General features: G+C 48.1%; 1 protein-coding gene across 1 annotated transcript in view; it reads left to right on the top strand.

The window, feature by feature from the left end:
• Positions 1–13887, top strand: part of LOC135029485 (uncharacterized) — a 134021-nt gene that overhangs the window by 17499 nt on the left and 102635 nt on the right. Inside the window, exons 3-4 of the mRNA XM_063953855.1 lie at positions 1597–1669; positions 5711–5860. Of these exons, the coding sequence (XP_063809925.1) occupies positions 5845–5860 (16 nt within the window). The 5' untranslated portion in view covers positions 1597–1669; positions 5711–5844. The remainder of the gene's footprint in view (positions 1–1596; positions 1670–5710; positions 5861–13887) is intronic.

Here is a 13887-nt window from a genome sequence, read left to right as displayed (position 1 = left end):
GGAGGAATTTCAACTGGGTCGATTCCTACATTTTCTGCAAACAGGATTGTCTATGGGCCTCAAATTGGGGTCCATTAAGGTTCAAATTTCGGCCCTGTCGATTTTCTTCCAGAAAGAATTGGCTTCAGTTCCTGAAGTCCAGACTTTTGTAAAAGGAGTACTACATATACAGCCCCCGGTTGTGCCCCCAGTGGCACCGTGGGATCTTAATGTAGTCTTGGATTTTCTCAAATCCCATTGGTTTGAGCCGCTCAAATCGGTGGAGTTGAAGTATCTTACATGGAAAGTAACCATGCTACTGGCCCTGGCTTCAGCCAGGAGAGTATCAGAATTGGCGGCTTTATCATATAAGAGCCCATATCTGATTTTCCATACGGACAGGGCAGAACTGCGGACGCGTCCTCATTTTCTGCCTAAGGTGGTGTCAGCGTTTCACCTGAACCAGCCTATTGTGGTGCCTGCGGCTACTAACGATTTGGAGGATTCCAAGTTGTTAGACGTGGTCCGGGCATTGAAAATATATATTTCAAGAACGGCGGGAGTCAGAAAGTCTGACTCACTGTTTATATTGTATGCACCCAACAAGATGGGTGCTCCTGCTTCTAAGCAGACGATTGCTCGTTGGATTTGTAGCACAATTCAACTTGCACATTCTGTGGCAGGCTTGCCACAACCTAAATCTGTCAAGGCCCATTCCACAAGGAAAGTGGGCTCATCCTGGGCGGCTGCCCGGGGGGTCTCGGCATTACAACTCTGCCGAGCTGCTACTTGGTCAGGGGCAAACACGTTTGCAAAATTCTACAAATTTGATACCCTGGCTGAGGAGGACCTTGAGTTCTCTCATTCGGTGCTGCAGAGTCATCCGCACTCTCCCGCCCGTTTGGGAGCTTTGGTATAATCCCCATGGTCCTGACGGAGTCCCCAGCATCCACTTAGGACGTTAGAGAAAATAAGAATTTACTTACCGATAATTCTATTTCTCGTAGTCCGTAGTGGATGCTGGGCGCCCATCCCAAGTGCGGATTGTCTGCAATACTTGTACATAGTTATTGTTACAAACAAATTCGGGTTGTTATTGTTGTGAGCCGTCTGTTCAGAGGCTCCTACGTTTGTCATACTGTTAACTGGGTTCAGATCACAAGTTATACGGTGTGATTGGTGTGGCTGGTATGAGTCTTACCCGGGATTCAATATCCTTCCTTATTGTGTACGCTCGTCCGGGCACAGTATCCTAACTGAGGCTTGGAGGAGGGTCATAGGGGGAGGAGCCAGTACACACCACCTAATCCTAAAGCTTTATTTTTGTGCCCTGTCTCCTGCGGAGCCGCTATTCCCCATGGTCCTGACGGAGTCCCCAGCATCCACTACGGACTACGAGAAATAGAATTATCGGTAAGTAAATTCTTATTTTTTATCTTTGCTCTACGCCAATTTTTAAATCATTTTAAATCCACCTCGCATCCGCACATGGCCAATAACTGAAGGAGATACACGTTTTTTTTAAATTTAATATCAGATTAAAAGTGTCGCACTTAAATCTGTTGCCTAGCAATGGCGCAACTAAACCGTTATAAAAAGGATTTTTCTTTTTTAAAGGTACAGGAGATCTCGGCCAGGCTGGGAATGGATTTCACGCATAGCAGCGCAAGTCTTGTCCAGTTTGATCCGGGTTGGTTATCCCATTGTTTTGTAACTGTATTTAATTACAGTATGTAAACATTTTAGTTTTGTATGAGTATACTATATTATTCAAAAACAGAATAAAAAGTGGGTAACAGCGACGGGGGACGAGTAAGTGGGCAGGGCCAGATTGAGGGCCACTTGGGCCTGGAGCTGAAAATGATCAAAGGCCTATTGTGAGAATCAGTGGAGGTGTGGCTAGTGCTGTGTGGGTGTGACTAGTGCTGCGTGGGTGCGGCCAGTGTTGTGTGGGTGAGGCCAGTGCTGCGTGGGTGTGACTAGTGTTGCGTGGGTGAGGCCAGTGTTGCGTGGGTGAGGCCAGTGTTGCATGGGTGAGGCCAGTGGCATGTGTGAGTGTCTCCCTAAATATGTAATAGTATACATTGCAACATTTTGTGAGAAAAATAGAAATATTATTATAATACATATGATTTATGGTCAACCATGCTATCATGATGAGGGGCTATTTTTACAGTATGTGGCAGCCTGGGGCTCTAGTCCCATCTGTCCCAGTGTTATTCTGGCAGCGGGGACTAACTGGCTTAGGAGGTGGTCATGACGTAGAATGTGGGTTTTACGTTGGCAGCTTACATCCTACCCCCAGCCGCCCTCCTCACCCATGTGCTTCCCAATGATGGGTGACAACAGGCTGCATTGCTATTGACCCGATTCTGAGTGAAATTCATAAACAGAAGTATGTGTCCGTTTGTTCTAGATTATATGGTCCTGTTAAGAAATAACATTTTAGTACAAGATTCACATTCAATTCTGGTAATTATTAAGGCTTTTCAAAACGTGATACGTGTAGCATTCCGAGTGTGACCGACGCCTGAATCCTGACACCACTTGGGAGACCGGCACCAGAAGACCGCCAGCCACTATCCCAAAGGTATCGGGGTAATTTTTAGGGTTAGGGCCCAGTGGGAGGGGGGCAGGGAGGGGGATAGGGTTAGATACTGGGTGGGGGGTTTAGCCTATGCTGCCACGCAGGGCCGGTTCTAGCCCTTGTGGCGCCCCAGATGAAAATAGGGGCATGGCTTCATAAAGTGACGTAGTCAGTTATGCCCCCTATAGAGCTGTGCCCGTTTGTGCCCCTAGTGGTATTGCCCCAGTACAGTTTTGCCCCCTTGTTGCGCCGCTTACAAAAACATAAATAAATAAAAATATTTTTTTTTAAATTAATACTCACCATCCCCGCTCCTGATTCCCGACCGCTGCTGCCCTCTGTCTCTGTCTCCGCCCGCTGGCGCCGCTCCTCTGATCTATGGGAGAGACGTCATGATGTCTCTCCCATAGCACCGCATAGACGCTAGAGGTCAATCATGACCCCTAGTGTCTATGTGCCGTTCCACAATGCCGTGCAGTGCGCGATGACGTCATCGCGCACCGCACAGCAGTGACAGCCAGCACCGTGGGGCACCACCAGTAGCGAATCTTGCCACGGCGGCGGTGCCCTCCGGAAGGGGGCGCCCCGGGGCAAAAATCCTGTGTGCCAATAGCAAGATCCGCTACTGCCACCACCCTCCGAGGGTTAGCCCTAGGGTAGGGGAGAGTAAGAATACTTAACCCCTCCGACATCGGATTCTTCAATGTTGGGATGCCAGGTGTTGGTCATGTGACCGCCGTCGTCTTGACAACCGGGACATCATATTGAATCCTTTAAAACATATTAAAATATTTGGAAAATATGCTAAAATACTTGTAAATCATTTATATGTGAAACAAATGCTTTGTCCGTCACCTTGACAACAGCGACTATTTTGAAATTATTCAGAGAACATAAGGAAAGGCTAAGGCTGGTGGCTTATCTGGGTGTGCTGGTGGAGTACTTCTATGTAGCTACTTATTATAACAGTATTTATTAGATAAATGGATTCATTTGAATAGCTTATTATATAGCACCTAACGTATATATAAAAAGGGGTCCTGTCAGTGGCGCACACAGGGGGGGTTTCAGAGTACCTGGAAACCCCCCCTGATAACCCCAAAAAATGTTTTGAGACGGAGACACAGCTGTCTCCGTCTCAACAAAAGCAAAAGCCGCGACCGCAATCGCGATCGCGGACGGAGCTGCAGCAAGAGCAGAGAGCTATGCAGCTCTCTGCTTAGAGAATGTCCCGGGTGCCGGGGGAGCTGCTGGCTGCGCATGCTCAGCCACAGCAGCTCCCTCCCCCTCACTCTGCCTCACGCTGCCGTGGCCCCCCCTCTGTAAGTAAGTTTGAAATCATTGTTTAAGTGTGTTTTTGTATGATATGAATGCATGTATGCATGTATGTATGTATGTATGTATGTGGGTTTGTGTGTGTGCTTGTATGTACAGTATGTATGTATGTGTGTTTACATGTGTGAGTTTGTGAATATATATATATATATATATATATATATATGTGTATATATATATATGTGAGATATGTATATGTATGTATGTATGTATGTATGTATATATATATATATATATATATATATATATATATATATATATATATATATATATAAAAAACCGGTAATCCTGTGATAAGACCTCTATTGAAGAAAAATAGGCGGTACTCCAGGGACTTAAATAAAGTCAATCTGTATTCAAAAAATAAATTTCATGGTGCAAAAAACAACGTTTCACGGCTCTTTGGCCTTTTCATCTGGTTATGCATTATAGTTGAGATCAGTAAACAAAATACCTCTGTTTTTTTTCACCTCACCTATAATGCATAACCTGATGGAAAGGCTGTAGAGCCTTGAAACGTTGATTTTTGATCCATGAAATTATTTTTTCTTAATACAGTTTGACTTTATTTAAGTCCTTGGAGTGCCACCTATTTTTCTTCCAATAGAGGTCCTATCACAGGACCCAAGGAGGATTACCAGATATATTAATTTCAGGAGGCCACCCTGGCATCTTTGCTTTTTATCATCCAGAGTGCCAGACGCCCACACAAATATATCTATCTATCTATCTATCTATCTATCTATCTATCTATCTATCTATCTATCTATCTATCTATCAATGATGAATGGCACGTCAGAATCAGATAAAATGTACGGAAGCAGGATGGCACTCATAGAGACTAGTAAACCATAGAAAATCAGCACAGAACGCTGTAGCTGTACGTCAACGTTTCAGAGTTAGACTCTTTTAAAGGAGTCTAACTGTGAAACGTTGACAAACCGCTTCAGCGTCCTGTGCTGATTTTCTATGGTTTACCAGTCTCAATGAGTGCCGTCCTGCCTCCGTACATATATATGTATGTATGTTTGTGTGTGTGTGTGTGTGTGTGTATATATATATATATTTTATTACACATACCTGCGCATATACATACACACCCACCCACCCACGGAAACCCCCCTCGCTAAATCCTGCGTTTGCCACTGTTAAAGCGGGGTGCATTTAGCATCCCGATGGGTATCCGGTTGACAGATAGACAGTCAATAGATAGACACCATATGTTAGACAGACATTAGGTCGACAGGGTCAAAAGATCGACATGAAAATGGTCGACATAAAAAAGATAGACACCATGTTTTTGGACTATTTTATACCTTCTCTATCCATGTCGGCATAGAGTTGGTTATAAACCTTGTGGAGACGGGATGCCTTTCTACAATTGGGGGTCCCAGATGACAAAACTATCCACACAAACCACAAAAATGCAAAAAACATGGTGTCTACCTTTTTTTGTCAACAATTTTCATGTCGACCTTTTGACCCTATCTACCTTTTGTACTATCTACCTTTTTTCATGTCGACCTTTGACCCTGTCGGCCTTTTGTACTGTCTACTAGACACTGTCTATCTATCATCCCACACCCATCCCGATGGACGAGAAGCCGGCGGTCAGATGGCGCCACCTCTGGAGGGTTAGGGTAGGAAAGTTGGGGGGGGGAGTAAAAATACTTACCCCCTCTGACGTCGGGATACCCCCTCTGTCATGTGACCGCCGGCATCCTGACGACCAGGATAACATACCGAACCCAATATAGCTAATGGCAGAATATTCATATTTCATTCTCTATTCTACCCCAACACTTTTAGGTGTTTCCACAAAACTCTGGAATATTTACTAGAAGAATGACGGTTTGGAAGAAAATAAGGAATTCCTTAAAATATTACTGAAGACGCCGAAGAATGCGGTACTGGGAAGGAACAGCGAGACCACGGTGGAAATCATGGATCCAAGAGGAGGTGAGGATGGATTTGGAGGGAGGTAAAAGGTTTTGATCTGAATCAATTAACAGAAAACGTTGTTTAATAAATGTGCGCTAGTCCATCTTATCAGCCAATCAGAAGAACTCTGAGCTGCCATTGCTTGATGCTTGGAGAAACCCGGGCTCCATCTTTGGTTAGGCCTGTGGAACAATTAATTTCCTGCTTTTACGTTGTTTTTTTCTCATTAGATCAGTGATTATTATGAATATTATTATAATTTATAATGCTGGTAGTGGTTGTATTCAGGAAACGTCTCTCCTCCACCTGGATATGAGACCGGTCATTACCAAAAGTACAACATTGCAGGATTACGCGGAGAAAATGCTTTTTCCTCCTGTCATCCGCCTAAAACCAGTAAAGTTGTTCTACCCTGAGCATTGCCAAACAGCCAATCATAAGCAGTGATCGCGCTGAGACCAAAAAAAAGTGGGTCCCAGGGACCCCTCACTTTTAAAAATTGGGGTCCTACTTGTCCTTTTCTGGGTCCCATCGGAATGAAGGTTTTAATTAGTCTAATTAATGATTCAAACATAAAAACACAAACTTGATTTGGACACTACAAAAGGGGTGCAAGGGGGAGGATGGGGTGACGATGCTGCTGGGCTGTGTAGCATACAGGACACCCCGCACTTTAGATGTAATTAGACATTTTGGTGACCTTGTGGCAGAAAGAGAATTGGTTCTCCCGCACTGAGACTGAAAACTGCGACAGTGCGCGCTGAAATTTTTTAGGGGTGTAGCTTCGTGGGGAAGGGGCGTGGTTACATAATAGTACCAATTCACATTATTCCACACAGTAGTGCCGCTTATACACATTGCACCAGGTAGAACCTCCTATACACACTGAGCCAAGGAGAGCACGTTATTCACATTGCACCAGGTAGAGCACGTTATACACATTGCACCAGGTAGAGCATGTTATACACATTGCGCCAGGCAGAGCACGTTATTCACATTGCGCCAGGCAGAGCACGTTATTCACATTGCGCCAGGCAGAGCACGTTATTCACATTGCGCCAGGCAGAGCACGTTATTCACATTGCGCCAGGCAGAGCACGTTATACACATTGCGCCAGGCAGAGCACGTTATTCACATTGTGCCAGGTAGAGCACTTAACAATTATATGATTAAAAAACAGGACAACATTATTAAATAATACATTTTCTATATGTAATGGCTTTATGGTGCCGCTATAATAGAGCCCCAGACTGGATTTAGACACTACAAAAGTGTTGTGGGGGAGGGAGGGTGACAATGCTGCTGGGCTGTTATCATATCGGAAGTATGCATTCAGGATCCTGGCTGTCGGGATCCCAGCAGCCGTAATACCGATGCCGGAATCCTGACAGCAGCCACAATACCAACGCTGGCATCCAGAGGAGATCAGGATCCCGGCAACGATATAGCGACAGTCAGGATCCTGAAGGGAAGTATGCACTGCCGCCACTGGTTTAGCGTGCGGATGGGAAGGGGGGGGTTAGGATATGGTGTTGGGGAGGGTTAGGCTGCAGAGGGGGGGGGGTATAAGTGTTAGGCACTAAGGGGGTGGGTTAGGTTTAGGCTGCGGGAAGCGGAGGGTTAGGGGTGGGAGGTTAGGGTACCCTCTGCACTCGTCACTCTTGTCGGCTTTGCTGCGATCGGGATGCTGGTGTCGGTATACTAAATGCCAACATCCTGACGACGATTTCGGACACTTGGTACAACCACTGGATTTGAGTCATGCTGCCTGTAATTTATGTGCTGACTGATCAACTTCAGTGACACTCACTGTGCTGGCTGCCTTTACAGTAACCAGCGGCAACCAGCAGTAACCAACAAAGGCAGCCAGAACAGTGAGTGTCACTGAAGTTGATCAGTCAGCACATAAATTACAGGCAGCATGACTCGAATCCAGTGGTTGTATCAAGGGTCCTGTATGCTGCACAGCCCAGCAGCACTGTCACCCTCTCGCCTCACCCCCACTCCACACCACAAAAATGTTGCGTTTAACACCTGTTTGCAGGCACCATGCAGCCCCCATCTCCGCCATCCCACCGATATGAGCAGCCCCCCAGCCGCCACCGCAAGTCCAGCTCACCCCTCCGCACAGCAAGCACAGTCCCCGGTCACCGGCGTTTAACATCCCCGCAGCACAGTGTGTAGCGCCGCAGAGCCGTCCTCACTGTCTGTCCGGCTCCGTGAAGCTCCAGCGGGTGATCGGCGGGGGGGGCGTCCTCACTCTGTCCGGCTCCGTGAAGCTCCAGCGGGTGATCGGCGGGGGGGGGGGGGGGGGGGCGTTCTCACTCTGTCCGGCTCCGTGAAGCTCCAGCGGGTGATGGGGGGGGGGGGGGTGATGTGTGTAAGCGGTGTAGGGGGCGGGGCCTTCTGGGTGCATGCGGATAGAGAGATGCGGCGGCGATTGGATGAGGAGACAGAGTCTCCTATTGGTGCAGTGATACACAGCGCGTCCTATGGGACCCGCTAATTTTTTAAAACCGGGTACGTCTCTTCCTGTAGCGCGTAAAAACGCGCTATAGCGCGTATTTTGCGATCACTGATAAGTGGCTCACCAGCGCAGGTGTCTGTCGCAGTCATCACCTGGTATTCGCACCTGCCGTGTCCACCAGCAAATAATGCGGCTTACCCAGATGTATACGATTCTATCTCCCAGTCCACGTCGTTCGCAATTGCGCAAACATGACCTTACTGTACTTGGGTTGGCCCCTCCCCATTCCAGCCTTCCAGGCACTGGCAGGCAAAACTCGCAAACTCACACAAATATGGTTGTGCACAGTGGAAAATCACTGAAGACACAGCATACACATTGGCGCAGTATTAAACCAACATCAGCCCCTTATACCACGATTCTCCTTCTCCGCATAAATGTACAAGTAAATCAATTGATGTACAGTATAATAAGATTTTACTCACCGGTAAATCTATTTCTCGTAGTCCGTAGTGGATGCTGGGAACTCCGAAAGGACCATGGGGGATTAGCGGCTCCGCAGGAGACTGGGCACAACTAAAAGAAAGCTTTTAGACTACCTGGTGTGCACTGGCTCCTCCCACTATGACCCTTCTCCAAGCCTCAGTTAGGATACTGTGCCCGGAAGAGCTGACACAATAAGGAAGGATTTTGAATCCCGTGTAAGACTCATACCAGCCACACCGTATAACTCGTGATACCATATCCAGTTAACAGTATGAAACATAACTGAGCCTCTCAACAGATGGCTCATAACAATAACCCTTTAGTTAACAATAACTATGTACAAGTATTGCAGACAATCCGCACTTGGGATGGGCGCCCAGCATCCACTACGGACTACGAGAAATAGATTTACTGGTGAGTAAAATCTTATTTTCTCTAACGTCCTAGTGGATGCTGGGAACTCCGAAAGGACCATGGGGATTATACCAAAGCTCCCAAACGGGCGGGAGAGTGCGGATGACTCTGCAGCACCGAATGAGAGAACTCAAGGTCCTCCTCAGCCAGGGTATCAAATTTGTAGAATTTAGCAAACGTGTTTGCCCCTGACCAAGTTGCAGCTCGGCAAAGTTGTAAAGCCGAGACCCCTCGGGCAGCCGCCCAAGATGAGCCCACTTTCCTCGTGGAATGGGCTTCTACTGATTTAGGATGCGGCAATCCAGCCGCAGAATGCTCCAGCCGAATTGTGCTACAAATTCAGCGAGCAATAGTCTGCTTAGAAGCAGGAGCACCTATTTTGTTGGGTGCCTACAGGATAAAAAGCGAGTCGGTTTTCCTGACTCCAGCCGTCCTGGAAATATACATTTTTAAGGCCCTGACTACGTCCAGTAACTTGGAATCTTCCAAGTCCCTAGTAGCCGCAGGCACTACAATAGGTTGGTTCAAGTGAAAAGCTGATACCACCTTAGGGAGAAACTGGGGACGAGTCCTCAATTCTGCCCTATCCATATGGAAAATCAGATAAGGGCTTTTACATGACACAGCCGCCCATTCTGACACACGCCTGGCCGAAGCCAAGGCCAATAACATGACCACTTTCCACGTGAGATATTTCAAATCCACAGTTTTAAGTGGCTCAAACCAATGTGATTTTAGGAAACTCAACACCACGTTGAGATCCCAAGGTGCCACAGGAGGCACAAAAGGGGGCTGAATATGTAGCACTCCCTTTACAAATGTCTGAACTCCAGGCAGTGAAGCCAGTTCTTTCTGTAAGAAAATCGACAGAGCCGAAATCTGGACCTTAATGGAACCCAAGTTTAGGCCCATAGTCACTCCTGACTGTAGGAAGTGCAGAAAACGACCCAGCTGAAATTCCTCTGTTGGGGCCTTCCTGGCCTCACACCATGCAACATATTTTCGCCAAATACGGTGATAATGGTTTGCGGTTACTTCTTTCCTGGCTTTTATCAGCGTAGGAATGACTTCCTCCGGAATGCCCTTTTTCTTTAGGATCCGTAATTCAACCGCCATGCCGTCAAACGCAGCCGCGGTAAGTCTTGGAACAGACAGGGCCCCTGCTGTAGCAGATCCTGTCTGAGCGGTAGAGGCCATGGGTCCTCTGATATCATTTCTTGAAGTTCTGGGTACCAAGCTCTTCTTGGCCCATCCGGAACCACGAGTATCGTTCTTACTCCTCGTTTTCTTATTATTCTCAGTACCTTTGTTATGAGGGGCAGAGGAGGGAATACATAAACCGACTGGTACACCCACGGTGTCACTAGAGCGTCCACAGCTATTGCCTGAGGGTCCCTTGACCTGGCGTAATATCTAGTTTTCTCTGACGTCCTAGTGGATGCTGGGAACTCCGTAAGGACCATGGGGAATAGCGGCTCCGCAGGAGACTGGGCACAAAAGTAAAAGCTTTAGGACTACCTGGTGTGCACTGGCTCCTCCCCCTATGACCCTCCTCCAAGCCTCAGTTAGATTTTTGTGCCCGGCCGAGAAGGGTGCACACTAGGGGCTCTCCTGAGCTTCTTAGTGAAAGTTTAGTTTTAGGTTTTTTATTTTCAGCGAGACCTGCTGGCACCAGGCTCACTGCATCGAGGGACTAAGGGGAGAAGAAGCGAACTCACCTGCGTGCAGAGTGGATTGGGCTTCTTAGGCTACTGGACACCATTAGCTCCAGAGGGACCGAACACAGGCCCAGCCTCGGAGCTCGGTCCCAGAGCCGCGCCGCCGGCCCCCTTACAGAGCCAGAAGCAAGAAAAGGTCCGGAAAAAGCGGCGGCAGAAGACATCTGTCTTCAACAAGGTAGCGCACAGCACTGCAGCTGTGCGCCATTGTTACTCAGGCACACTTCACACTCCGGTCACTGAGGGTGCAGGGCGCTAGGGGGGGGCGCCCTGAGCAGCAATGTAAAACACCTTGGCTGGCATAAATACACCACATATAACCCCCAGGGCTATATGGATGTATTTTAACCCCTGCCAGAACTCACCAAAAAAGCGGGAGAAAAGGCCACCGAGAAGGGGGCGGAGCCTATCTCCTCAGCACACAGGCGCCATTTTCCATCACCGCTCCGCTGGAAGGACGTCTCCCTGACTCTCCCCTGCAGTCCTGCACTACAGAAAAGGGTAAAAAAGAGAGGGGGGCACTCATTTGGCGCAGTTTGATAACAACAGCAGCTATAAAGGGAAAAGCACATTTATAGTGGTATTCCTGTCTATATATAGCGCTCTGGTGTGTGCTGGCATACTCTCCCTCTGTCTCCCCAAAGGGCTAGTGGGGTCCTGTCCTCTATCAGAGCATTCCCTGTGTGTCTGCGGTGTGTCGGTACGATTGTGTCGACATGTTTGAGGAGGAAAATGAGATGGAGGCGGAGCAATTGCCTATTATACAGTTGTCACCCCCTAGGGAGTCGACACCTGAGTGGATGAGCTTATGGAAGGAATTGCGTGACAGTGTCAGCTCTTTACGACAGACAGTTGACGACATGAGACAGCCGGCTACTCAGCTTGTGCCTGTCCAGGGGTCTCAAACGCCATCAGGGGCTTTAAAACGCCCGTTACCTCAAATGGCAGACACAGACACGGATACTGACTCCAGTGTCGATGATGAGGAGACAAACGTGACTTCCACCAGGGCCACACGTTACATGATCGAAGCAATGAAAAATGTATTGCATATGTATTGCATATCTCTGATAATACAAGTACCACTAAAAAGGGTATTATGTTTGGTGAGAAAAAACTGCCTGTAGTTTTTCCTGTATCCGAGGAATTAAATGAAGTGTGTGATGAGGCGTGGGTTTCCCCCGATAAAAAACTGATAATTCCTAAAAGGTTATTGGCATCGTACCCTTTCCCGCCAGAGGATAGGGCACGTTGGGAAACACCCCCTAGGGTGGATAAAGCGCTCACACGCTTGTCTAAACAGGTAGCACTACCCTCTCCTGATACGGCCGCCCTAAAGGAACCTGCCGATAGAAAGCTGGAGAATATCCTAAAATGTATATACTCACACGGGTGTTATACTGCGACCAGCAATCGCCTCAGCCTGGATGTGCAGTGCGGGCCTGGCATGGTCGGATTCCCTGACTGAAAATATTGATACCCTAGATAGGGACAGAAAAGGCACATAGAAGTATTGCCTTATAAGGGGGAGGAGTTATTTGGGGTAGGTCTATCAGACCTGGTAGCCACGGCAACTGCTGGAAAATCCACATTTTTACCCCAGGTAGCTTCTCAACCTAAGAAGACGCCGTATTATCAGGCGCAGTCCTTTCGGCCCCATAAGGGCAAGCGGGCAAAAGGCGCCTCATTTCTGCCCCGTGGCAGAGGGAGAGGGAAAAGGCTGCAACAAACAGCCAGTTCCCAGGAACAAAAGCCCTCTCCCGCCTCCGCAAAGTCCTCAGCATGACGCTGGGGCTTTACAAGTGGACTCGGGCACGGTGGGGGCCCGTCTCAAGAAGTTCAGTGCGCAGTGGGCCCACTCGCAAGTGGACCCCTGGATCCTTCAGGTGGTATCTCAGGGGTACAAATTGGAATTCGAGACGTCTCCCCCTCGCCGTTTTCTAAAGTCTGCTTTACCGACGTCTCCCTCAGACAGGGAGGCAGTATTGGAAGCCATTCACAAGCTGTATTCCCAGCAGGTGATAATCAAGGTACCCCTCCTACAACAGGGAAAGGGGTACTATTCCACACTATTTGTGGTACCGAAGCCGGACGGCTCGGTGAGACCAATTTTAAACCTAAAATCCTTGAACACTTACATACAAAGGTTCAAATTCAAGATGGAGTCACTCAGAGCAGTGATTGCAAACCTGGAAGAAGGGGACTATATGGTGTCTCTGGACATCAAAGATGCTTACCTACATGTCCCAATTTACCCTTCTCACCAAGGGTACCTCAGGTTTGTGGTACAGAACTGTCACTATCAGTTTCAAACGCTGCCGTTCGGATTGTCCACGGCACCCCGGGTCTTTACCAAGGTAATGGCCGAAATGATGATACTCCTTCGAAGGAAGGGAGTTTTAGTTATCCCTTAATTGGACGATCTCCTGATAAGGGCAAGATCCAGGGAACAGTTGGAAGTCGGAGTAGCACTATCTAGTGCTACGCCAGCACGGTTGGATTCTTAATATTCCAAAATCGCAGCTGATCCCGACGACACGACTTCTATTCCTAGGGATGATCCTGGACACAGTCCAGAAAAAGGTGTTTCTCCCGGAGGAGAAAGCCAGGGAGCTATCCGAACTAGTCAGAAATCTCCTAAAACCAGGCCAAGTCTCAGTGCATCAATGCACAAGGGTCCTGGGAAAGATGGTGGCTTCTTACGAAGCAATCCCATTCGGCAGATTCCACGCAAGAACCTTCCAGTGGGATCTGCTAGACAAATGGTCCGGGTCGCATCTTCAGATGCATCAGCGGATAATCTTGTCACCAAGGACAAGGGTGTCTCTCCTGTGGTGGTTGCAGAGTGCTCATCTTCTAGAGGGCCGCAGATTCGGCATTCAGGACTGGGTCCTGGTGACCACGGATGCCAGCCTGAGAGGCTGGGGAGCAGTCACACAGGGAAAAAATTTCCAGGGCT

This window comes from Pseudophryne corroboree, unplaced genomic scaffold, assembly GCF_028390025.1.
Source record: "Pseudophryne corroboree isolate aPseCor3 unplaced genomic scaffold, aPseCor3.hap2 scaffold_488, whole genome shotgun sequence".
Lineage (NCBI taxonomy): Eukaryota > Metazoa > Chordata > Amphibia > Anura > Myobatrachidae > Pseudophryne > Pseudophryne corroboree.
This window is presented reverse-complemented; position numbering and strand designations above follow the sequence as displayed.